General features: G+C 39.6%; 1 protein-coding gene across 5 annotated transcripts; it reads right to left on the bottom strand.

The window, feature by feature from the left end:
* Positions 1 to 210: 210 nt before the first annotated feature.
* ZBTB44 (zinc finger and BTB domain containing 44) lies at positions 211 to 26,773 on the bottom strand. 5 transcript variants are annotated; one of them, XM_072979051.2, is made up of 7 exons: positions 26,566 to 26,703; positions 19,106 to 19,181; positions 15,036 to 16,099; positions 11,844 to 11,928; positions 10,305 to 10,468; positions 7,553 to 7,853; positions 211 to 5,558 (listed from the first exon to the last, which is right to left on the bottom strand). In XM_072979051.2, the coding sequence occupies exons 3-7, from the start codon at positions 16,051 to 16,053 to the stop codon at positions 5,273 to 5,275; spliced, it is 1,854 nt and encodes a 617-aa protein (XP_072835152.1). In that variant the 5' UTR covers positions 16,054 to 16,099; positions 19,106 to 19,181; positions 26,566 to 26,703; the 3' UTR covers positions 211 to 5,272. The 5 variants fall into 5 exon arrangements, with proteins under 5 accessions (XP_072835152.1, XP_072835153.1, XP_072835151.1 ...); XM_072979052.2 differs by lacking the exon at positions 19,106 to 19,181 and having other exon boundaries at positions 7,770 to 7,853; positions 26,566 to 26,716; XM_072979050.2 differs by lacking the exon at positions 19,106 to 19,181 and having other exon boundaries at positions 26,566 to 26,716.
* Between the last annotated feature and the right edge of the window lie 1,155 nt (positions 26,774 to 27,928).

The raw sequence follows: 27,928 nt of genomic DNA on the forward strand, positions 1-27,928 counted from the left end.
AATGATAGTTTACATTCCAGACAGTCTCACTATTAGAGAACTTACTTAGCCTATGAAACTGTAGATTGGCCTTGATCCATGTATGCAAAAAGTTCTTCATCAGCACAGCTAGCATTTCATCCTAGACACCATAAGGCCCACAGGCCTTTTGCTTTTATTGAAAATCATAACCCCAGAAATAGAGAGAAATAATGACCAAGAGGTACGTGCTTACTCCATAAAACATTAATATTTTAATGAAAAATCTTAGCATCATGTTTCTATCCAAAGACACTCAAAACTAGTTTTTCTTCCCGCTCAATTCTGACTTATAATAGGACCGATTTGGAGATTTTTTAAAAATTTTTTGAAGGATTTTTTTAAAGTTTAAACAACCAGGCTAGCAAAAAAGGTACCCAATACGTAGTCTTCTTATATCAAACAAGCTAATATTTCAGTACAAGGTAACTATACAGAATATATACATTACACAGAGAATCACAAAAGCGAACACTACAGGCTCAGAACAGATTTTGAAAAAACCATGATATTCACATTGATTACAAGAACTCTAGAAATGATTGTAACAGTGAAACGGCACTTTAGTTTACAAAAAGTCACAAAAATATATATATAGCCACCAAGAACTATGGGTTCCTGAAAAATACTAATAGCCAGATATAGTATATAAAATGCAAAGTGTATTTCAACATTAATAAAAACAAACCAATCCAAAAAGTTTTTTTTCCCATTAAGTCAATAAACATGCCAATAGCCTAGCGGTGGTCAGCACGAACAAGAAAAGCTCTATGAGATGGCAGCTGGTGACTGAAGACTGGCACAGTTAAAATGGGGAAGGCGACTTGCACAACAGCTGGAATGCCTTTGGAGAATTCCATTTGCACTTCTGACTCCAGCTTTACTCCCTTCCCCTTTAAGGATTCGACAAAGGCCCAGAGAAAGACAAGAAAAGACAGCTGCAAAAGTGGGGCCAGGAAGCACACACTTCCATTAGCTGGGACTTAATCAGATCAAGTTGGCAGCGGGCAGCCGCCTAAATGACTAAAAACAAACTGCATCATCCTTTTTAGGTTTCTCCGAACTCTTATAAAGCAGCTGACGTCCTCTGATACCATGCAGAGAATTTAAAATGAAACAAGAAGTCAGTTATATTAATGTATTTTGGCATTTATAAATATATGTATTTTTTCTGGAGGAAAAAAAACAGCTTTATTTCGCTGATGAGCTGTAGTATTTACTGATTTTGAAAATATATTATCCCCACTTCCTGGCCAAATATGAAAGATCTTAGACCATGGCAGAATAGAAATCTATATCCCAGGCAAGAGCCAGTATCCTACAGAATTTCAGGTCAATGATTATATTAACATTTTGTTCTGTCTGGTCTTTATTGGGATCAGAAAAGCAAGTTTTGCAGAAAGGCAACTGAGGAGCAAAAAAACCGGCATCTCATTTATATCAAATACCACCCAAACCATTCCTGGTATGCCAGGTTCTGCACACTTTAAGAAAGAGGCAGGAATTTAGATCTTACCCCATGTTATCTTGAGGCTGGTGAAGAAAAATTAGTAACAACCCCCCTCCCCAAGCCCTAGGCCAAAGTCACTATTTAAAAATTTGCAAATGCACATTAAAAAAATACAGCTTCGATTCATTTTGGGGGCCAGGGGCTGAGGAATTATAGCTTTATAAAATATAATATATATATATTTGCTACACTGGCACTGGTTACTTTAAAAAAAAAGACTCACATTTATACTTTGTGGACTAACAAGAAGTGTCCACGCTAGAATTATCCTTTAAAGACATAGCAGATTTTTTTGTATTCTGCATTCGATCTAGAAGCTTAACATTGGTCAGTCTGTGAAAAAGAGGCTGAACTTATCTTCTAATGATGCATCCAGAGGAAACTGAGATATAAGCTGGTGATGAGGATGTGGAACAAGGATTTGACATCTGTATTGCAGTTCTGGGGAACACAATCTCCTCTCCCATTCATTAAATACCTTCTCTTTAGGCATTATTCACTGTCATGAGTCCACACGTTGAAAAAAACAAAACATGCTTGCAAATCCTCACTGAAGTATGCGATTTCTGCTCCTTTTGTGGGAACAGCGAGGAAGTATCGGGTGCAGATGGTAGCCCCTTATTTGTACCGTTTCAGCATACTGTGTGGAAACAGATGCTTTCCACTCAATTGCAAACCTCGCTTTCCCACAAATTGCAGAGACACCATATAGTATGTCCTGGTTCTTGGAGCATTATGTAACATGTGCACCTCCAACTGAGTTGTGACATGAATTCCTGCCCATGAACCACAAAACCCAGAAATTTTAGATTAGGTGTCAAAAAAGGATGTTCAATTTCACTGTCATTCACTGTTGGAAACTTCTTGCTCACAAATGAAATTCCTATGATGATACTAGGAAAAAAGACAGAGCTTATGTTTAACTGAATCTAAAACCGGGATGGCTGACCTTTTAAAATCTGAATGGCTTGTACATGTTATCTTCCACCTCGATATTTAAGGAAGGTCACTTATGTCTTCTGCAACGGTTATCGGCGACATCCAGAGAAAAGGAGGCCATTTTCCTATGGACAGGGGAAGGCCAGCTGCAGAGAACTGGGAAAAAAGATGGTTGTTGCTCTAGTGGGAAGGAAGAGAAAAAGATTTCCCTTCGTGTTGGCCGGAGCCAGAATTTAGAAAAATTAACCTTTCTGGGATAACAGCTCCCTAAATTGTCCCAACGCTATGGCCAGTAGTCATGTTGGCTCAGGGATTCTGGGAGCCATAGCTAACTCTGGCCAGAATTTAGATGTTTAGGGACGTAGCAAAATTACCATGGGGTCAAGATGTAGACCAGAGAGCTAACGGTGTCCCACCCCTGACCTAAAATCTGTAATGCATATAATTTTATCTCATCATTAAGTGAACTTGTATTTTTAAGCAAGATGTGAATGTGTTCAAGGTCTTTAACATCTAGCTGGTTTTAGATCCTTAACATTTATTGACAGGGTTTCAATTTGAAATGCTTCTAATTGAAGTCTGACTAACAAACAGGTTGAGGATAAAAATAAGGAGGGTAGAAATAAGGAAAAAAGGGGGTATTTGTTTTCATTGGTAAGTTGCTCTATGGGAGAGACAGTATTCCTGTCCATGTATTTAAAAACCTTTCTATGGAAAGAACTGTGAACTGCTACTTTGTTTGGCTGGAATTTTAAAATACTAAATAACTGTGCAAAGATTCCCACTGCCACACAATTCAGCAGTCATGCTCCATCCAAACACTGATTATGTTTATACTTTCTGTGAGGGTAAAAAGAGCTTAAATAGAATTTTGATGAATGCCTTTTAGTCTTTTCTTCACTACTATGTTTTCAGAAATCAGTTTGCTCTTTTAAATCAAATTTTAACTCTACTAATTCGTTAGTAACACAGAAAACCTGTTGCATATGTGCATACATGTACAATTTGCCAACTAATCCACTTCATACTATACAGACTACATTGTGTGGGCTGAACAAATTCTCTGTGCACAAGAAGTTGAACAGCTACATGACATTTGCTGGACTATCTGTCAAGAATAAATATCTATGCCATTAACATGCTTCCTACACCATTTAGGTTGGTTTTCAGTTTTTTTATTTTAGTCAATGACAGAAGCACCGTATTCCATCATAGACTGGCCTGGAACTTGGGACAGTACTTCAGCAGGAATGCTGCTTGCTGAAAGTATTTTTCTGGAAGAGAGATTTTATCCATTTGTTTTTATCTGAAACTGATGGGAAGAGAAACCAAACTCTATTTAATAAAACATTTAAAAATTTTAAAGTAATTCTTTTTGAAGCCCTTTACAAAAGTAGGAGGGAAGTGCAAGAAACAGTCTATTTAGATTTGGTGCATCTGCCATTAGCAGAAACATCACATTTCTTTGAAATGATTACCTCCATAGTTTTCTATAGAATTCTATACTTGTTGCATAAATTTACAGCCCTGCTATTTGGCCTCTTAGGTTACCAAACCATCCCCCCCCATCAGCCCTTTGTGAATTTCTTGTCAATTTGATGCTCATGTAAAATTCAAGTCTAGTACCTCCTTAGGGAAATCTCATTTTTATAGCATTAGGTGAAGTATGAGGCTTAGATGTTCGAGGATGCTCAAAAGCATGAACAGAAAAAAAAGAATGGAGTCTAATTCTCAACTTTCAGGCTTTACCAATAACAGAAGATGTTGGCAACAAAATGAAAACGTCTGGCCCCAAAATGCCCTATCTTGTGTTTGCAACCTTTTATAAACTTAGGAAAAATGAAATGGCAAGAATTTCATATTATTGCTTGTTGGAGCTGTGTATGTAGCCAGAGCAATGACTTTTATGAAACTGGCTTGGCAAGGGCATAAAAATGTTTTAGAATAGGAACATTTTATTATTCTTAACAAGCCGTTTGTAAACAACCCCTGTTGGGTTAGAAACTCAGCCTATAAAGGAAAATAAATTGCTTATTTTATCTAAAAACAGGCTAATAAAACCACAGTTCAGTACACAGATAGATGTATAACCACAAGACAGTACATTAATGCACAGAAACTCTCTTGCTTTTCTAAGTTCTCATCCTGTCATACTCTCCTATTCCAAGTTCTGAAGTTTAAATAAGAGTTCTCAATGGCAGTGTTTTTATGTACCTCTTCAAAGAATGGAATCTGTATACTTGGACATGTCCCCACTCCACCCTGATTTGCCAAAGCCAATTTATTCAGTTGAAAAAGAAAAAAAAAGATAACTCTAAGGGAAGCAAAGGAACAAAACCAATTCCTTTCAGGAAAACATAGTCAACGTTCTACCTACGTTTGATATTCTGACTGCTCAATACTTGACAGTGTTCCGAAAATTACATAAAGAGTTATACATTTCTCTTCCTTTACTAGGAGACCTTCAGAAACAGGGTAGCAAAATAATCCTTTCGTGATTAGGTTCAATTTTAAACTAAGAAAATATAGCAGTAATTTGTGTGTGCTTAACACTTTAGAAGTGCATGCGATGCTCTGACAGAACCTTAACTGTGCATTTCAGCCTTAAAGTATTTCCACAGAAGTGACCATTTGGTTTGTGAAGAATAGTGTAACATCTGTTGCAGTTTATGGTTTTAACAGCATAGCTTACAGAATAAAAAGGGGGTACATTCTGCTCACCCCCTTCTGAAAATTAAATTAAAGTGTACAAGACCAAACACAGGCACTTTCCAAAAAGACAAAAATGAAACCAAACTTTTTGACTTATTCAATAGTAATAGATGAGAGCCCTGGTTTCAGGGGGTCATCTCGGCTTCCCTCGGCACTTGCAATCATCGTCTTTGGCTGCTCGGGCATGTCTTCCTCCTTTTCTGCCAACCCACCCAGAGGCCCCAAAGGGAAAGTGCTTTCACAATTCTGAGTTGACGAGACCTGTGAAATGACAGGCATCTGGACAGAGGAACTGCTTTCAAATCCATGCTCTCCTAGTTCATACTGGCCGAGGGTCTCTTCTTGTTCTTGGTTTAAGTAGTCCGGTACTAGGAAATCACTAAAAGGGAGGTAAAATGTCAGGAGAGAGTTACTTGTCAGAAGAACACTGAATAGGTTTCGGCTGGCTTTAGCCATTGTACACAGGAAACTAACTTCATAACATAGCGTTACAACTCCTTCAGGAAAAGATGTCACTATGGCTACTGTAGGAACAATCTTCAACTACTTTCAAGTGGTAAATGACATCCAATAGTCAACTAACTCCTTTGGAGTTGATCACAGTGTGGTTTAGTGATCAGCATCATCTTTATGCTACCCACAAAGCACTATTCTCAGATGGTTGTTCTAGCATGAAAAATTGTAACGTGTATCAACTACAAATGGCCTCCATATATATGTCTAAACTAGTAAGTTGTTCCTAACTTGCAAAAAATTCATGCAGAAGGTCCTTTTTTTTGGCAGACTGTCCAGTAGCAACTTCATAACTCAGATGTGGATTCAAATTCTGACATCTGTCATGATATTTGAGAAATGTGCAGCACATTATCAAATACCTTCATTGTCAAAAAAAGAGCCAAGATTTTTCTGGTCAGAATCCTGTTTGGTTGTGCCTAGACTAACAGGACTCTACCATTTGATTCTGCGATCGCTTGCATAGTTCCCATCGCAACCGTTGCCCAGTGTGTCTGTGGACGGGCTTTGTGAACAGTGTTTCTGCCTTGGCATGATCAGAGCTTCTGTCTGTATCATTAGAGCTATCATCTTGTGCAGAGTTATGCAAGTCTGCGTTTCTGTATTATTAGGAACAATCGATGTAGATTTTAATAAAATAAAAAGAAACTGGAAAAGCTACATTTGGAGCACTGCTGCTAGAACCTGAACAGTTCTAATGATGCTGGACCTGAGGCAACTCATCAGAGAGCCAAGGTGAGAGCGGGGAAGAGAGAATTTTTCCAAGGAAAAGGCCTTGCTGGGCTTGAGACTACAGATTTAAAACTGATTGGTGGCTTGCAACAAAGATACAATAAAAGAGGGATTACCGAAGTTCTGAATAGGTAAAATAACATACTTTGCACACAGTGCTTCAAGGAACTTTACTCTTCCATGACACTGGATGATACTGGATTCCAAAGTCAATGGGTCCAACCCAATGAAAAATATTTTTACTGGACTAAGATTACACAGAAACAGTTCCAGATGATAGTCTTTTGGACAATTCAACATTTGTATTCAAGCTGGTGAACAGAAAACTAACAAGGACTTAAAAGCAACACAGGAAAATGTTAAATTCAGAAAAATTAAATTTAAGTAAAAATACACATAGGTTTTGTATCTATGACAGAGTCAGAATAAGAAACCAGCATGGTATACATAAACGATAGTTACAGATTCAAAACAAACTGAGAAACTGCTCAAGCAAAAATAATCATTTTAATGCAAGAAGAAGCTAATTTAAAAGCAGGCACTAACACAACAATTGATAGTAAACCTGTCTGTAATAGCAAGTTTTAGGGTGTCCTACTCCATTCAAAATAAAGTGGCTTTAAGCCCCACTGACTTCCAGGGTCAAGTTAAGTTTCTCCTTTTAATCTTTACAATTTAAATGATCAACCTTCTTTCTGCAACTGGTACAACTATCTATCCCAATCACAGAAGAGCAGTTAACCCTAACTAGACTTTATTCTGATTACATCAGCCAAATAAATGCCATTTTCTTGTTCTGGAATACATCTATTAAAATTGGTCAAGAAAGCAAGGAGGCAAGAAGGGAATGTTATACTCAGCTTTAGAGTGCACTGCTCACTGATACTCCTGGATCATAAAAAAAGAGCAGGCTATTAAAGGGAGCCAATTTGAATGCATCCGTTTATACAACTGCAAAGCAGAATAAAGACAGCTAACAAGAGGGATGTAGCAGCCACATGGACAGCAATAAACTGGCAACCTAATGGGGAAAAAAATAGTACAGGTCGCCCCTAAAGCAGGAAGAGATGGTTTAGGAAAAAAAAGAGCACGTTTCCCTGAGAGGTTTTTGTTTGCAGTGCACCTCACCTGCTCTGGAAGTAGTTTGCTAGCTCTGACGCTTCATGGTTCAGACTCCTCAGATGAACGATTAAATTTCCAGAGTTGGTGAACATGGCGCCACATGTTTTGCACTCGTAAATCCGAGGCTTGCGGATAATGTGCCGGGAAACCCGCATATGGTGTTTATATTCCCCGAAGGAAGTGAAAGTGGCACTACATATCTGGCACCGGAAACAGCGTTTACCTTCGTGCTTCAGGCGATGCATCTTTAGCGAATAAGCCCGGGTGAACTTTTTCCCACAACGGTCACACTGAAATGGTTTAATGCCTGTGGGAGGACAAGAAGAAATTGACTCTCCATAACTAAAAAAAAAAACACCACCATGGGCAAAATTCCAGCTGCTAGCGAGCGGAATGGCAGCAGCCCTGTTCACATACACAGAAGCTTTATCTGCCCTGTCTAAAAACAGAGGTGGCAAACTTGGCCAAAGCTTTAGAGCAGCAGCAGCAGTTACTGTATTTCCAGAAAGTGAGGTGCGGTGAAAGTAGAATCCTTGAATCAAGTAATTAGGTAAAACCTAAAGTGATCAGACAGAGGATTTTAAAAAGGGAATGCCGGAATCACATGACTTGGTGACTTTTCCTGTCTACAGCGTATTTTTCAGTGGTTCATGATCTGTTTATAATACCTTCCTCTTAACAGCCAGGGCTCAGATAAAGTCTCCCTTCTTTGCTCTGCGTTTCATAGGTTGATGGGAATCAGTGCACTCTAAGGCTGCAATCCTAACACAAACTTAACTGGAAGTAAGTCCCACTGAAGGGAACACAACATGCTTTTGAGTAAACACTAGAAGAGACTGTACTGTTTTTGTTTAATCACAAACAGGCTGCTTTATTCAGCTCTCTCCTCCTGTGGGATGATCAACACCACCACCACCATCATCATTAATAATTTCTGAAGGCTAACTCCAACAACCATGTTCTTATGCCCAGCAGCATGCCTTGTCAACAACTGACAGGCAGGACAAAGCTGCAGTAGCATCTTTCAGAAAGGACACATTACTTACCTATAACTGTGGTTCTTCAAGTGGTCATCTGTGAATTTATGCACATGAGTACTTCTCCACCTGCACAGAATATTTTGGGAAAATTCTAGAGCTTTAAGCCCCTCCTCTCAGTTAATGTACCCCTTCACCCAACTGTTGCTCTTCACTTCCCTCTATCCAACATTTCAGCGTAAACAGAAGTAGTGTGACAGAGGGGTGGTTGGGTGAACTCACAGATGACCATTCAAAGAACCAGTTACAGGTAAGTAATGTATTCTTCTTCTTTGTGGTCTTTGTGATTCACAAACATGGGTGACTCTCAAGCTAATTTATCAATGGGTGGGATGCCGCACAAGAATAGAAAACAGCACCATATGACTGAACAATGCCTACAATTTGGTTCTAACGTCGAACGTATAATGGTTCAAGTTGCAGCCTTGCAAAAGTCCTAAAATTGGATCTCTTTTAAAAAGGTTATCAAAGCTACTGTAGCTTGAGTCAAATGTTCCTTCAAGACAGCAGGCAGAGGGCATTTGGCTAACTCATAGGACAATGGTACAGCTTTCGTTATCCAATTAGATAGTCTTTGTGACAACACTTGTTCACCATTTTAGTTTCTTGGTAACAGTCAATTAGTTTCCCTAAAACAACCTGCTGGTTTGTATCAAAACTCAAGAATACTTTATGTCAGAATGAAACTGTCCATAAACAAAGACACTTTATCTTTATGAAACTGTAAGGTTTGTCACAAGTTAAGAGGAGGGAAGTTATAAGGTAAGCAATACACAAAAAGAGTAACTGTTTCAAAGAGAATACTCCCTCCGAACTCTTTGAAAATGCTGCCTGGAGGGAACTGAGGAGTGGTCATTGGGTGGAATGATATATTAGCTGAGATGAATGGTGAAAGTTCTAGTATGTTTCCAAGACCATCTGCAGGCACAAAGGAACCCAATGTGTGAATCATAGAGTCCACAAAGAATCATAGTTCAAAGATGCTTGTTAATCCACTGTCACTTTGAGACAAAAACTGAAAAACTGTTTAATTATTATGGTTTTAATTACTATGAAAACTGCAACTCATAGGTTGATTAAAACCACGCTTATTCATGTGATGAATACTGTTAAAATATATTGTAATGCTTCCTCTTCTCTGGTGCACAACTCCTAAGTTTATTTTCTGTGAAATGGGGAGAACACCATGACTACCCTCCTGCAGCAAAGATTTTTGTTTCAGAGCAATGTACTGTATTTTCCCCACATTACATACAGATGGGGGACAAGACAGTTTTTTTTTTTACTTTATACAGTGGATATTTATAAAGCAATTGTTCCCAGCCTTGGGTTCCCAGATGTTCATGGGCCACGACTCTCAGAAATCCTGGCCGGAACAGCTGAGTGGTAAAGGCCTCTGAGAGTTTTAGTCCAAGACCATCTAGGGACCCAAGGTTGGGAACTACTAATATAAAGATTTAAAACGTAGCTGCAGCACACTTTGCCAGGCACATGTACAAGTTCTGCACTGTGCCAAATCCACAAAGTGGAACACCACTACTATTTATAGAGGTATAGACTAGTTCCACAGTCTATTTTTAAGGTTTCTATACTTTGAAGAAAAGTACTGTACTGTATAGACTGTCGATGGGCTTTCCAAGTGCTATCAGATATATTCTTTAAAACATAGGGGCACATGATCAAGCTACGTCTTGCCGAAAGACAACAACGAAAATTCTTACCTGAGTGGATAAGCATGTGCTGTTTTAGGTTCTGAATACGAGTGAATCGTACACCACATGTTGGACACTGAAAAGGTCTATCAGGGCCATTTGGGCTGGGCCTCTCTGTGCTACTGGTTGAAGGAGCTATATACAGCTGGTAAGGATATTGAACATTCTCCAATCTGAAGAAACAAGTAATCACTCTTTAGAAGTAGATCAAGGAGAAAAATGTGAACTATCAAAATGCAAATATGAATGTTTGCCCATCCTCTAAACGGTTATTACGTCTACAGTGGAAGCCTGGAAGAAACTGATAAAACTGCAGATGGCCAATGCATGAAAATTAAGATGTGTTATTAAAATATTTTCACAGTGACTCTGCAATTGAATAATTGCTACTTGTAATCATTTCAGGGAAGCCATGATGGATGCATATCAAAAGGGTATAGATGGTGCATACATTCTGTCAACCCAGCATGGTATAAGTGGGCAACAGTCCCGCCAAATGTTTTTGGACTACAGTATTCTGAATCCTTCCTCAAAGACTGTGTCTGATAGAACTATAGACAAAACATCTGGAGGACTTCTGCAGTCCAAAAAGTGCACATATGCAAACACAAAACAAACAAAAAAATGGGAATTTTGAAAAGGAGAAGTTTTAAAAGCAGTAAATAACACAATAAAAGAAGCTATGGACTTAATATTTCCTTCTTCTTCTTCTTCTTCTTCTTCTTCTTTTTTTTTTTTGCTACCCTTACCTATGGTATTCTCTTTGAAAGTACCCTGGGACAAGGAAGGAATTAAGAATCGTGCACATGTCCATGATAAATCATAATAGCATTTAATAGACAAAAATAGTTATTTGCTTCCTCGACAGCCATCTGCTATGCCAAGGAGCTCAGTAGTTGTCAGGTTAGGATAAGAAACTTAAGATTATGACAGAAGCTTTGTGACTGAGCAGGAACTTGGACACTGATGTCTCCAGCTTAAGACTACTGTAACTCCATATTTGTTCTGTGTTAATATATCAGACAATTTCTTAGCACCAATCATACAAAGGAAAAAGTTCAGCACGTGCACGAACTTTTGAATGATTGTGTTGAGGAACAGAGAAAATTTTCACTTCTCTGGTGAATTTTAAAAGCATATTACATATCTCCAAATGGCTGTGTTCCATCACTTTTCTGTCTCCTTTATAGAACATGAGGTGGACTGAATACTGTATATTAAATTGCCTCCTTTTATTGTGAACATTTCCACCTTTTGACTGAGGGAAGCTTATCAGAGGATTTGAATGCTTCTGGCATGGAATAAGCATTCATTGCACTGAAAGCACTTAAGTGTACATCTCTTTCTTCTTCAGTTTAAAAGACAGGTCTCGGAATCACCTCAGCATACAATCAAGCATTGAGCTTTGACTGCCCTTCTCAAGCAAGCGGAACCTCACACGTTATTTGTAACTTTTTAAAACTATAAGTATATGTTATTATACACACAGTCTCAGGCATCGCAGCATATTAGGCCCTACAGAAGAAATCACATGGTATTGATACATACCGCTCATCATCATCTGCATGAACATTACTACCAGAGGTACTCTGGAGAGTTGGCAATCCCTCGGTGACCCCTTCATCTATTGAACCTGGACAATCAAAGAAATAAATTAGTCTTCAATTTGATGGAAATATCACACACACCCCATCTGGTAAAAACGAACTATCTTTGGCTGCTGTTCTTTCACAAACACCAGCACCTAGAAGTCTTCACAACACTTTGCTAACACACTGCTGAGGATAGCCTCAGAACTCGTTCAGCAGTTAAAATATACATTTCAAAATTACAGAATATGTCATAATTAGTTTGCTATGCTGTAGCTAAAAAGGATTCCTGGATGAGAAGAGGAATCAGGTATGTGCAACTGAATGTAGAAATGCTATCAAAAAGTCAAATTTATTATTTTAAATTGTGTCCATAGACAGATATTGACATATTCAAAAGTGCACTACATAGAGGTAGAGAAATCAAAGAGCCAATGAAGCAGCAGTAACTGAAACCCAACATTTCCCCTATGCAACCTCCCAGCTCTGATCATCTCCAACAGTATCTTGTTTACAGCAAGTGTATTTCCAAATCATGCTCAGTCCAATGATTTGAAAGCAAGTTTTATGAAACAAAGAGGATTTACTTCAACTGAAATAGAATCAGCCCACATTTTTTACATTTCCACTTTGCTTAGACTTAATTCTACGCCTTATTCACATAATTATACTGTATCATATTTTCAGATGCTAGGTGGTGGTGGTAGTAGTAAACAATATTTTATGGAAAGAACACCATGGAAAAGATTACTGGTGATAGCAATCAGTGGTTTAGCCACATCACGCTTAGACTCTGATTACTGGAGATCTTAAAACTTTACATGTCTACTTCTCTTAGCCTGATTATGTTTGTCATTTCATCGTTGAAGTACCAGATCTTGTCTGGCTGATTATTAAGCTATAGCTAAAATTCAAATCATACAGTGGAACTTCTGAAAACATAGTGTCCAACTGAGTGTTGTTTTTTTAATCAAAAGCCCAGCAGCCATTGCAGTAATTCAGGATCATGCCGTTTGTTGCAGATGTAGTGATCTCAATGAAGGAAATCTTCTCTTCTCTTGCACAACAGTAAACATGACAAACAATCAGTGCAATCCAGATTTACTACACCAGTGGGATTTTCAACTGAGCAGAAGCTCAATAAAATACTGGCCGATATGTTTAGCGTTAAGATGTTAAGTCTACTATTTAAATAGTATACAAGATATTTGTGCAAGTCATACTATTTTACTTACACACATGTAAATCACTGGCAGGACTCAGACCAATATATTTTTGTAGGGAGTAGCACAGAAGGAAATTTCTAGTGGACCATATGCCACATATACATTCAAACACTGATATACCCACTTCCTGCAGCAGACATTCTTATTGGGCGTTTTGTGCCACATTTATTTATTTAAAATATTTTTACCCTGCTTTCTTCTTATGAAGGATCCAAGACAGTTTACATCATTAAAAGACAATGTTTAAAACTAAAAACAGTATGTATACAAATACTAAAAAGGATCAAACAAATACCACACTAAAAGACAGTAAACAAAAACACCAAAAACATTCAAAACTGTAAGGTTCAACTATCTATTTAAAAACCCCACTCAGGCAGCCAGTCATTAAGGGACAGCTTGCCTAGAGAGAAAGGTCTTTGCCGGCTTGCAGAAGGAGAGCAAAGATGGGGCCAACCTGGTCTTCTATGGGAGGAAGTTCCAAAGCAGCAACAGGGAAGGCCCTCTACCATGGGCCAACAGCTTGTCGCACTATAATGTCTCACCCCTTCTAATTAATTCTTTAAATTATTTTTGAATTATATGAAATTGAAGGTACCTTAACGAAGTAGTAAAAAGCACTGGATCATAATAAACTGATTTCAAAAACTGACATTGTATGCCTGGGTTAATTTTTAAAACAATCATTGCCAATACTGCCTCCATTCACCTCCCCATACCACGGCTGTGCGATATTAAAATCTGTTTTTATGCCTCCAAATTACCAAAAGAACTAGCTGCGTTTGAAGGTCTCCTAGAACAGCTGTTTGCTGTGGTTCAGCTATTCCTGCAGAAGCAAAATGTCACAATTCAGTCCATTAAAGGAGCTCCCGAAGCAAGTACTGACAGGCTCCAGACTGCTCACCCTGAAGTGACTTGGAAACCCTTGGCTGCTGTGAGGTCTGTGTGCCTATCTAGAGCCTTTACAAAGCTTTTGATAAGATCCTTCAGCTTCTAGACTGGTAAACTATTGACTAAATTATATCAGAAAACCGTGAATTCCCCAATGATTGATTTCAGTTAGGTTTATTTATTTGATGAAGTTTCTGTTTTGTCTTAAGTGATGCAAGTACCTATATGTAACTGTGTTCATGTAATTATTTTTAATAACCAACCACACCTCTCTAGCAGTTTCTTCCTTGTAGTCTTACTGTCATGTTTTTAAGGGTATGGGGTCAGATTACATCAGTTGAGTGAATCAACATCTTGCTAAGGGCTGCCAAGAATTAAATCCCATCTCTTTTGTTAATTTATAAACCATGCCTTCACATTTCTGACAGACAGGATATAAAATGCCTGGTAAGGTAACAATACATTCGTATCTGTGTGCCTTCTACTCAAAATGACTCATAACAAATAAGTCTGCAAAATGCAGACTTATGTAGGTGAAGCAATTTAATTTGAATAGAACTGTGATCAATATAGAATGTCAACATAAAGGCTATTCAAAGCATGATGTAAAAGAGCAACAAAAATATGGCAAGGCATGTGTTGCTAGAACACTATTCCTGCTTCCTTAAAGCAAGGATGCAGCTGAAGCAGCACAGCCATATGGTTCAGAGATTTCCTTTTAAAGGCAGAGGCAAGTCACTACTGCCTATCCACCAAGGCTGAACTGTAAGTATACTTAATGATGATTCAGACACCATGAACTCAGTGGCACCTGCCATTCAGACTGATTGTTTTTTTTAAGGCTCAGGTGTAAAGGAATGAGTGACCATTCACTATTATGACAATCCTGTGTTTGAAGTATGATGAAAAGTATCAGCACCATGATGTAACTTATTTGAATTGCTTGGGAAAAAATCCCTACACTATGTAAGATAAAACTCTTCCATACAGTCTCCAATAAAACCACAATGAAGCATACATAAATGCAAGTCTACCTATAGACGATGACTGTGGGCTGATCAAAAGGTCCTCTTGGACTTGCTCACTTCCTGGAACCGTCTGCTGATCACTCAGAGAACTTTGGGATGCACTGACTGGCTGTGACACTTCCTCGTGGACCTCCTCATCACTCAACCTTTCCACTTTTACACGCACATCTTCTTCAATCACCAGAGGTGAGCTGGCTTTTGTGCTCTCACAGGTCACATAGTCAGCAATTCTTCTAGATGCTTCAGATGGACCAGGCACTTCTAGAGTCCGAGAATTTTCTACTTGCTTCACTTTCTCTGACTGAAGTCTTCGGTCTATTCCAAAAGGGAAAGTCCAAGGGAACGCTAAGGAAGAGTCTACTGGGTGGTTTCTAGACTCTCCATAGGAAGCTGAAGGGTTCAGAACCTGTGGGGAATTTGTCTGAGTGCTACATTTGAGTGGACTTTCTGGTGACATTACTATGTAGCTTTTGCGCTTCCGCCGTGACTCTCTACAAACAGGAATGGTCCTTTCTACCACACTGCATTCTGAGGAAACGGGGGAAAGGCTGCCATCTCGAGAGGTAAAGTTGCAATTCGCACTGCTTTCTTGTCCTGTATCTAGCACCTTTTCTTGCTGGCTACTCGGGGTGTTCCATAAAATGCTTGACTTCATAAACTCGGAACAGGTGCTAGCAACACTGAACATTTGCATATAACTAGCTGCAGCCAACACATCAATAATATTTTCTGTATTAATAGATAATGTTGCTGTGTATGCATACTCCAGAAGGGGCATGAATCCAGTCACGGTCACATGATGCAGATCAAGTACACTTTTGCTGTCCTCCTCTGCTTGGCCTACCAACTTAGAACGGAAGAAGTCACTGCAGGCTGCCAGTACCACCTTGTGTGCTCTGAAAATTTTGTCTTGGACACGGATAGTGATGTCGCAGAAATGTCCATCATTACGCAGCATGTTGAGCTTCCCAAGCATTTCCTGGCTGTGAGCAGGGGAATTGTGGGTAAATGTTTTAACACCCATTTTCCTGCTTTTTCCAGTAGCCACGAAACAAGTGATCGAAGAGGATCTAGAAGAAAAATGTCCACAGTGAAAATGCAATTTCCTTAAAGATTAATACTACTACCTAAATTATGTATGCATTTAACAGTGAAAACATCTAAATCCCTGGAAATTAATTGGAGAACATGTCATTACTGGGTCATAAAATCTAACTCCTCCCAGACAGTAATAGAATTTATATGCTACTGCAGACCAAAAAAAATTGTTCCCTGTGTTGTCTGCAAATGAGAAGGATGCAAGATTTAAATTCTGTGTTCTGACTCGTTGAGGAAAAAGCTTTGAGATCATGACCACAGAAACTGACTCGCAGTGCAAATGCACTCTCTTTCGCTGGTATAGTTTGTGAAAAAGAATCTGTTGTTTCTTGTTACATTTGAATCAAGTCAAACTGTCCCTTCTTTAAACAAGCAAAGATAAAACTGTGTTTCAGTTTGTTACAATTTGCCATAGTTAAAAAAAACACATCCTCATACTATCCGATGGCCATGATGACAGGGGATGATGGGGGTTGAATGGAAGGGCAGAGTTTGTACGCAATGGAAAATGTCACTTAAATTAAACCAAGAGATGGGTGATTTCAATCTTCCCTTGATAGGTATGCCAGCAAAGGAAAGTGGAGAGGAGAGGACTTAAACTGAAAGTTTAACCCAGCATTTTCTTGTAATTATAAATTATTGTTTAGAGTTACACGAAAACTGGGTTGCTGGTCCTGGTTGTATAAAGTATAAATCTCAACAAAGAGTTCCTTAAAAACATGAAATTCCAGTTTGATTAATATTTGACAACTGGGCTAGGACTAGAAGAGAAGCTTTGTCAGCAAAACAAAGGTACGGCACAGGACCGTGCACAGTTACTTTATTCACAAAAACGTTACAACACATCTGCTGTTGAGAGTGTCTTAAGGCAGCAATCCTATGCACTTTCCTGAGAATAATTTCCACCAAACACAGCAGCACTTTACCATAAAGAGACATAAAACTTGGCTATCAAATATCCAGACTGGACTACCTATGGTTTCTAAAAGGATAGTTATTCTATGGCTGAAATCCAATATACTAAGTCGCAACTACAGCAGGCCCACTGAATCAGTGGGGATTTGATGAGTCAGATCCTCTGCATGTTCCATTGATTCAACTGGCCTACACATTTACAAATATATAAATATATGGTAGAATTTTTAATTTTTTTGTCCATTTTTCTGTCAGTTTTGCCCACTCCTATTTGAAAATACTTTCTCATTCTTAAACTAGCATTTTATGTATTCAATACACAATGAAAACTGGACTAAATCTAATGCTGATAAACATTCTATTCTCTTGCACCAAGCACTGGCTGCACAATATTTTTTCTGGGTGAAACTGGCATAGCTTCCATCCTGCTGAATCTGAAGGCAAAACCCCCTGGATTTTGCCTCTGAATTCCATCAAGGAAATTTCAGACATTATGCATGAAAACTCAACCACTGGGAATTTCCTGCGCATTGTACTTATCATGTTCATGTAATTTAAAGATTGCATTCCAGAATATAAACAATACATATAATACTGCTACATGCTAACCTCATTAAAACATACAGTATACTGTACTAAGTAGGCAGGGAAGCTTGCAATCCAATAAAAAGAACAACAACAACAAAACAGTATTATCAGGGCTTGAAAAATTTTAGAATGTCTCACCAGTCAGTCAAAAATTTCACCAGTCAGCATTCAGCCTTGCAATTTATGTTTAAACTTCAATTTAAATTTAAACTAGGCACTTTCTCTATATTAATGCGTACAAAACCAAAATAAATATATCCTCAGACTTGGGATGCTTTATTACCTGTGTGCCTGTGGGGTATTTTGTATGCCTTTCTTTTGAATGTCTCCAGGAAAAATAAAACTGAAAGCAAAAGGCCCCGGCCTCTTAAGGAGCCAGATTGTTCAGTTGAAATTTGGAGCAGGGGATCTCCATATTCTCCAGCATGGGACTACTCTACATTCTCCTGCAGAGTTATATATCTATGTACCACTCAAACTCTCTTCTGGGGAGGGCTGTTTTTCCTTTTGCAATGGGAAGGGGGAGGAGAGGACTGCAGGATCAGAGAGAGACGGCTGAGGGTAAAGGAGGGAGGGAGCTGTGGCTCGTCAAGCAGCGTTTTTTCACTTGCCACAGACGAATGGATTTTTCAAGCCCTGAGTATTATGCTACAAAAAAGTGGATGCTGCTGGGCATTGTGCCTCATTCCTTCTTAGATGTTCACTCTCCTTCCCTACCTGTTGAGCTGTAGTGTTGAAAGGAAGAATAAAGATAAAGAAGCTACATCTCTCTTATTACATAAGAGTTGTCAGAAAGCTAAAATGACTTTTAGCAACACTGTTAAAGACCTACTGAAAAACACCTGTGGTTTCCAGGGCTTCCCTACCTACACAATGCAAAAATACTCAAAACCTGTCATTTCAATAACTCTGCTTCCAAGTGCTCCTCTTATGCAATCTATGAAGCCTACAGCTTGTAAACATAATGGAAGATATAATGGGGACCTCGATCACAAACTTATTTTTTTAAAAAAATCTGTCTACACACACAAGAACTACTAGGAAACTACTAGGATGTAACTACTGCATTCATTCTATGTTGAAGCAATGAAATTGGCTAATGGGATAATACAGAATCTTAGATCTTCTCTAAATCTGCTATGAGAATACAGTACCAACTTCCCTGAAGTCCATAGTTTTGGTTCCTTAATCAGCTAGGAGACTAGACTCTAATCTAGCAAACAACTAAGAATAAATAAGCCTGCCACAACTCACTGGGCCTTAGTAAAATGATTAAATTACACTAATTTTAAGAAATCACAACTATGTTTGTTATCCTTGAACACAGTATAGAAAAGAATATTGCTCTTCAGAAACCTTACAAAATGCTAACTCTTCCAGCAATATTTCTTCAAGGGGTGAGTTAACATTTTCAAGTGTTGTAAGAGTTAATAATTGCTCCACCTAATACTGCTGCTGCTTTCAGTAATACTCACAGACTTCTAAATATAGCACAACTTTCTCCTTATACTGGCATGGGCATCTCAGGTCAGCTTCTTAAAACAGCCTTATCTGAAAGATACAAGTTTAGATAGTGAATGGCTGTCTTTAAGAAGCTGCCCTATTCAAGATATATCTTAACAGCTCTTGGGTTTTTTTCATGCTGGTTGCAATTCTCTACAGAGTTAATCTGCTAATTTCAACTGAAGTCAAGAGGATTTATTTTTATTTAAGGCTTTCCTAAAGTATCTTTTATAAAATTTTATCCCATGAAGATTTGTAAATCAAATCAACAAAAACATTAAAAATACATGAGATAATAGGATATTCTTTTAAATGTTACAAACATCAATAGTACCATGCAGAGGCTATTATACTCTACACACCGACATAAAGAAGGCCTCACTGAGCTAACTTCATAAACACATTTACTTGGAATCAAGTATTAACATCAGTGGTAGATAGCTAAGTATACTAAACCTATATTTATTTTATTTATCCTGCTCCTGAAAAAACTCCAGGAAATACAGCATAAATTGAATTTTGTCCTGTCAAAAGCTATGTCTGAAAACTGTAAAGCTTCCATCTTCAGGTCTTCATTTTAAATTGCAGACTTCAGAAAACTTTTTAAAAATGCTTTAGTTGACACAAGTTTCTTAAGTATATCCATTTCTCAAGTATATTTTCAATGTTGTAGTTTTCCAGTTACAGTGGTGCCTCGACTTACGAATGTCCCAACATACGATCATTTCGAGTTACGACCAGCTCCGGCCGCAAAATTTTGCTTTGACTTGCGGCCGGAGCTTCCCGTTACAAACACCAAAAAGGCAGGGAAAAAGGCGGGAAGAGGCTGATTCTTTGTAGCTCTTTTGTCCCAGCAGTTAGAGAATGCGTGATCGGAGGAGGCTTCGGACTGCCTGGTAAGGTAAGGTATTGCTTTCTGCTTTTAAAAAACTTTTCTTGGTGGGTTTTGCAGTGTAGTTTTGGGCTGGGGGGGTTATGTTTCTGTGCTGTGATGGGTCTTGGGGGGTTTTAGTTGCTTTTTGGAGTTTTTTCCTATTTCCGATGGGTCTTGGGGGGTTTGCTTGTTTTTTGCCCCCATTTCTGATGGGTCTTGGGGGGGTTGGGTTGCTTTCTGGTTCCCCCCATTTCCGATGGGTCTTGCATGCTTCCCTTGCTTTTTGCTTTGCTTTCTTTGCATTTCCGATGTGCTCTGCTTGCTTTTTGCTTTGCTTTCTTTGCATATCTGATGGGTCTTACATGCTTCGCTTGCTTTTCTCCCCCCCTTCAGCCGGAAGGGATTAATTCCATTTCTGATGAGTCTTGCAGTGATTTTTTTGTTGTTTTTTTCCCAGTTGGAACAGATTAATTGCATTTCAGTGCATTCCTGTGGGAAATGGTGCTTTGACTTACAACTGTTTCGAGTTACGACCGGAGTTCCGGAACCAATTACATTCGTAAGTCGAGGCACCACTGTGATTTTAAAAAATGCAATAATATAATGAAGAGACAGAAGTCAGAGGGTGTGTTTTACAGTGGTCTTGCTACTATAATATTGAAACAAATATGCTTGGCAGTTGCTGATTGTGATACTATACTGATGAATTCACACTGCTACCTCGGAATCTTGGATATAAACCTGCAATGACAAAAACTAATTGTATAACTTATTTTAAAACAACTTCCTTTGATAAGAGGATCTTCAATTCAGAAGAATGTCTTCAATTTTCCATTTTAGTTTTTTGGAAGTCTTCAATCTACCTTATTTTCTTCTGGGTTTCACACTGTTACTTAACATTATGCTGCCCTTCTGAAGTGTTCAAGGTGTGTATGTATTCATTAACCCACCCATTCTACTTACATAAACTGCTTCTTCAAAAGGAAGTGACTTTCAGGAATCTTGCTCAAGTTTAAACAAGACAAGTATCTCGTACTGTCCTCACCTCCCTTATACCAATTTAAACAAATCTACATATTGTATGCTATTTTAAGAGGCCTTCCCAAAACAAGTTTTAATCCAATGCTTTCCTAAAAACAATGCAATTCAGAAATAATATACAGTGCTGCTGCTTACAATTATTTTGATATTTGTATGAAAGCAGTAAATGAATGCCAGAATCAGGAGCTCCCTTTCTCTCTCTATGGAGTTTCCTTCTTACAGGTATTTACCTTTCACTTGCCCTTAGCCATAAGGAAAGGTATCAAATGATCCTCAACTGCCTGACAGCATTTGTTACCACTGCCTGAAAAGAAGTACCATGGGTACTGCTTTTGTGTGAGATGTCTTTGAGGCTATGCACGACTATTTATGTTAATCTGCTGAGCACATTAATAATGCTCAGAGACCAACTATATTGATATGGGCAAAATGTGGCCCCCACAGCACCCCAAGCAGGTGGGAAGATAGAAGGCAGATAAATATTAATGCTACAGTTTCTAGATCCCTGGGACTCTGTAAGTATGGTTATCCTCTGGTTTTAAATGCTGTTGCAATTCATCTATCTCCTGTGGCAACTACTGAAGAACCAAGAGGCTTGTCCCACAAAGTAACAACATATTATGGAAGAGGTGTTAATTTTACCTTGGACCAACCCCAGAAGCACAGACAACAGCCCTGTCTATTTAGCACCAGGAGTAGATAGACAGGGCTACTGTACAGAGAAGGAAAATAACAGATTCTTGTATAAGTTGTTGTATCTGCATGAAAGCAACGTTTTTATTAATATTATCCCAAGATGTAGAGCATTAAGTTTCTGAATTTTACCAGAAAAAAGTTTATATTAGGCATTAGGCTAATTGCACTGAGCACTTATTGTAGATCTAATGATTTAGCTATTAAATTATACCTTTTGTTCACAATGGATCTAATTAATCATGTCTGCATTCAGTTTTAGGTCTCTGAGAATAATTCTGAATATGAATGGAGCTATTACTAAAAAGGCACGTGTCTCAAAATCTTGCTACTACTGAACTGAAATACATGAATTGTTCAGAGATCTACAGAAGAAATGTAAGAGACTATGACAAAACACTCAATACTAGTAATATTTCTCTGCAACATTTTCAATTTTTCTCACTCATTACCTAACGGTAAACCTTGCAATCATTATCTCCATACTGTAGATGAGGTTCTGTGACTGAGACAGCGCAACTTACTTAAGACTATTCTAGAAAGCTCATGGGAAAGACAACTGAAGAGTGACTTCCTGACAGGTAATCCAGCTTCTTAGCAATGCTATACTATTACAGTACCTCAGTATGCTACGTACAAGGCTCATTACCTCTTTAGTCCGCATTATAATTGTAAGCCAGTGTGATGCACTGCATTATAACTGGTTGAAGATGGGAAATCTGTATTCAGATACAACCACGAACCTCACTGTGTCCTTCAATCTCTAGGGACTGTTTCTCAACCCAATGTACTAATTTCATTTCCTTCTCTGAAGAAACCACAGCAAATTATTCAAATAGAGGTTTATGGCAAGTGAAGTGTCTGAGCTGAAAAACCAAGCTACATAGAGGAAAAAACTATTTCTACTTTCCTTGAACCCTGAAATTTATTCTGATAATAAATTAAGGAGCTGGAATTCTGTTGGTGCAGCTCCATGTATAAGGTTAATAATATCACTATTCCCACAAGCTCACCCCACCCCCCAGGTTCTGAGACTTCCTAGGGATCCATTTTGTCATGGATAAACCCCTTGGGATCTCAAGATTGGGAGAAGCCTTTAATGCCAAAAACACACACACTAGGGCTGAAGGTGGCAATTTTTTTTTTACATTAAAGGCTCTCCCACCCAATACCTCCAAAGGATTTCCTGGGAGGAAAGGGATCCCTAGAGAACTGGAAAGGGAGTTAGAAGATTTTAAATAAAAGATAAAAGGCCATGGCTGATGATGTCATCAGCCTTACATGTACAGGCTGATGACTGGTGAACAGAATTCAGGCCAGTGTTTATAAACTGAATGTAATGTGCCCATTTTATGGTACAAAGAGACCATGCTCCTTTCCCCTATTTTCCAAATTGTTGATTTACAGTTCCCAGCATCCCTCAACAATGGCCATATTGGCTGTGCTTGTGGAACCTGAAGACCAAAACATCTGGCACAAGGTTTGGAAAGTTTACTACAGGATGCTATGGGGCCATATAAAACCATACTGCTTTAGAAAGCAAAACCTGTCAACTTCCATCAAGTCTAGCACTACTGCTGCTCTGGAAGTAAGAGCATATATCTACAAAGCTATATAGAATTAAAGAATAAACAAGTCTTGACACTTCATCCTGTACAACAGTATAGCCAAAATCTTTACCTATAAACCCACCAGATTCCTCCACAGCACCAGCTGTATTATTTTATTAGTACTAGTAGTAGAGGATGAAAAAACACAAAATTATCTATTACCTACTCAAGGCACTAGACAACAAGCTATCTTTATTGAAAAATGACTTGTTTTTCTCCTCAAAGAGGAAGATATTGTTTTTACCCTATCTACTTCTTGTCTGCTTTAAGAAAAAATAGCAACACCTTTTGTTAACTCACTTGTGATTTAGGATTAGGAAAATGATCATGCAGACAGAATAACCCTACTATGGATATGTTTAAATTCAGGGTTTACTTCAGTCAATGCCCCAAGAGTAATATGAGACATGGTGCAGCATAGTATGACTTGCATACCCCAGGATTCCTTAAAACCATAAAGAAAGTTTGTCAGATTAACATAAGTACTGTATAAGTCAAGGATAGTTTGAAAATGTTCTCCACACCTGATCTTGCAATCAACCATACAAAGTGTAAAACTAAATGTTACATAAACAAACATATATTAAAAAAAATAAGACAACAAAAATGTTGTGGCAACAACAAAAATGTTGTGGCACTTTAAACACTAACTGTATTTTAATATCAGTTTTTGTGGACAAGACCACTTCTTCATACATTAGACAAGTGCTAACTGTCTCACAAATTGTTCTGTCCTGCTTTCAAATAAGCTTTAATGTTTATCCTGCTTTTTAGGGCGAATCTATCATGGGGCACATATTCCCTGCCTAGGAGCAGTTCTTGTCAAGAGTAATAGTAATAGACAACCCTTAATGGATCACTTAATCTATGTGTGTTGGGAATTTGCTTGCAAAACAGTGTATTTCTGTATCCATTTTTTTAAAGGATCTATTCACAGTATTAAGCTGCCTAGCCCAGCTATTAACCATTAAAGCAATATTTTAAAGCTGTAAACGTATGTAGTATGCCATACTTATGACCGCTGAAATCAACAGGCTTGAGCATGCCTAGATAATTATGTATGCAGTGTAGAATCCTTATTTTTATAAAGCTGTGCCGTAAGGCAGACTTATTTTACAAGTGAACAATTCATTGTGAAGAAAATGATCTAAAACCAGCCAGGGTCAAGGATACCAGGAGACACTCAATTCCAAGTTATTTATATTCAAGTTCAATGCTATCAAGTGGCCTACAGCAGATTATCTAACCACATATTGTGGTTATGTATGTGCTGTTAAGTTGCTTCCGACTTATGATGATGCTGATGAGTTTTCAAGGTATATGAGATGTTTAATAAGTAGCTTGCCACTGTGAATCCCAAGTGAGTTTCCATGACTAAGTGGGGATCTGAACCCAAGTCTCAAGTCCTAATCTGACACTATATCCACAATACCACGCTGGCTCTCAACCATATACAAGCCACAACAGATAAAACGAAATACCTATCCACACAAACTGCTTGAGAAAATAACTTTCTGCACTGAGATGTTATCCTCTGTACCAAGAGAAAATAATTTTAGTGGCCCATTAGATACAATATATATATTCCAAAAACATGCTTACTGGAGAGGGGAGAATAGGTGCTAATAATGAGAAATCAGCTTAACGATATATATCTTGGAGAGATGAGAAATGACAACACTGCAACACCCTTGAATTTTCAGTTTGTTTTTAAAAACAATGTGTATTCTACTCAATTGTACTGTAAGGAGAAACTTTGTCTCACCTTCCAGTGTTTTGAAAATGAATGTTGCCAATCTATTACCCCTGTAATTCAATACTACAACAAACTGCTGGCTAAATGCTGGGCATTGTGATATATCTGAACAGAATGGAGATAAATCAAGAGGTTACACAGGAACAACCTAAAACTTTTTAGGAACTGGCACATCACTAAGGAAATAACTTGGAAGGAAAGCCTTTGAAAAAGTCTTAAACTCCCAAGGGATCAGAAGACAGTTGCATTCTGGGTAAGTGACAGTAAGCCACATCAGTGTGTAGAAAAATAATCAAGTGAAGTTACAACATGAACACTGGCAAATATGATGCAGTTGATGTTAGGTTGTTTGGAAAAACAGAAACAATGCACAAGAACATACAAACAAATATTAAGATAGGTAGTACATTCAATATGGAAGGACAAAATGAGTAGGTGCAAAAAGGACCACTGAGAGATTTTTCAGGACTAGGGGATGGAACCAAAGAATGGATTACAAAAACTGTGATGTTGTTTGCTGTCAAGAAAGGTAAGTGGGTGGTTTTACTAGTTGCACCCTTCCAGTGAGTTTCCATGGCCATGCTGGAATTTGAGCATAGGTCTCCTGAGTCCTAATACACCACTCTACCCACTACATTATCCACTACACTTGGCACATACAAATAGAAATCAGGATAGCCACCATTAAAGACTGCAGTGGGCACCGTGTGAATTGCAATGCAAGAGGCACAATGGCTTAAATGGGCTAAAAGCCAGTCTTTAGGAATAGACCAAGTCAACAGAATTTGATGTATAAACAAAACAAAAAGGAGTGGGGGAGAGAAAGGTACTACTACTGCACAATGCCAACATGAATAAAGGGAGCAGCTGCCAGCTTTTAGGAAGCCATGAGTGATTTATGCTCTAATGGTATTTTGTGGCCCCAGAATCATTGTTAAAATTTAAAAGCAAACCAGGAAGCACAAGGATTGTTGAATATATTCTTGGGAAGTAGTCTCTTTGACGTGTTTTTTTTTTGACAGGCGTGAATGCACTCAACCTGTTGGATTTCTCTTTCCCCACCATCCCTGCATCTTTTGGTATCCACACCTGTAGGCATCCACCACTCCCGGCCTTAACACTGGAATATCTAGGCACAGAGAAGGCCAAGGGGAGCAAAGGGGGGGAGTTCAGGTGGGATGGAAAAGGATGGGCAGGAAGAAACGCAACCCCCCCCCCCCCGAGGGGGCAAGTGGTGGCTGAGGGAGCAGCGGGCCGTCCAAGGGAAAAGGCAGCAAAAGCGAGTTATAAACGCCCCAACGCCTAAGCGGGTAACAAGTCAGCAAACCCACAGGAGGAAGCCCTGAGAAAGGGGGCGGGGCGTGTGCCAAGGGGGGCGGGGCTTGCTTTTGAGCGACTCCTCCTCCTCCCCTCCCCCGCCCTGACACCCTCCCCCTCCCCATCTCGTCTCCCAATTACCTGCGACTGGCGGGGCCCTCGCCTTCTCCGGGCCCGGTGGAGGGGTGTGTGTGTGCGCGTGTGTTGTTGGGGTGTCTCTCTCTCGGGACTGGTACACGGGTCTATGTTTGTGCGTGTGGACGCGCGGCGCCGAGTTTCCTGTGCTCGCCCCCCGACCCGGGCCCGGAGGCGGCGGCCCCCGCCAGCCCCACAGCCGCCGCCGCCGCCGTCACCACCTCCTCCTCCTCCTCCTCCTCTTCCTCCTGCTCCGCCACCGCGCCCCCTCCCCACAACTATCTCGGCCCGTTCGTAGGCCCCTGCTGGGCCATGGCGGCCACCGTCGGCGCCGCCGCCGCCACCACAGCCGTTGGCTCTTCTGGGCTCGCGCCGCAGGCGTTAAAGCGGGGCGGGAGGGGGGGCGGAAAAAAAAAAAGAGGAGGCTGAGGGCCCGCGCGCCCCTACGCAGGCGCTCTGACTGGGCAGAGGAGGAGGAGGAGGAGGAGGAGGGGGCGCGCGGCTAGAGGGGGTGACGACGGTGGCGGCGCGGGGCCACTCGCGCGCTCGCTGGTTGGCTGGTTGGCTGGCGCGGGCTCTCCTCCCCCCCTCCTCCTCCTCCCCCTCCCTCCCTTCCCTTCGCACTCGGCGGGCAAGCCTAGCCGGGCACTTTGTTTGTGTCCCACAATGCCGCGCGGCGTCGGCTGGCTGCTGGGGAGAGGGAGGGAGGGGGAGAGGGAGGGATGGAGGGGGCGGGCGGGAGAGCTTGGGAGCGAGAAAGGAGTAGGCGGGGCCACCAGGGCTGGGCGAAGGCGGGGCTAATTCGGGAGGCGGAGGAGGGAGTGAGGGAAACGAGGCAGCTTCGGCGCCTCATTTTTACCTGAGGCGGGCGAGGAGATGTTAGCCGTTCCTCAGCGTGTTGGTGGAGATATTATATTATAAATGTCCTCATTTTGTACAGTGACTAAGAAAACAGAATAAAATGACATTTATCGCGTTACCCTTGGACGTTTCTGTTTCTTGTCTTTCCTCAGGACAGGGTCATTTTCGAAAACACGACGATTTGGGATTGTATATTTATAAAACCTTTAATTGGCTAGAAATATATTTTATGGCTTAAACGGGAATAGACCAAGTGAACAGGATTTTGATGTATATCCTGAATATTTATTTATTTATTTATTTAATTTATACCCCACCTATCTGCTCAGATAAAATGTCCTGAGCCATAAAAACTAGGGCGTATGATTTTTTAAAACTTTTTTAAACTTAAAGTTTAAAAAAATCATACGACCTAGTTTTTATGGATCAGGACCACATTGTCAATTATGTACTGATGTGAAGAAAACAGGATGTGTTAGAGATGTTTTAAGTTTAAAGTTACATGGTC

This window comes from Pogona vitticeps, chromosome 8 (genome assembly GCF_051106095.1).
Source record: "Pogona vitticeps strain Pit_001003342236 chromosome 8, PviZW2.1, whole genome shotgun sequence".
NCBI classification, from domain to species: domain Eukaryota; kingdom Metazoa; phylum Chordata; class Lepidosauria; order Squamata; family Agamidae; genus Pogona; species Pogona vitticeps.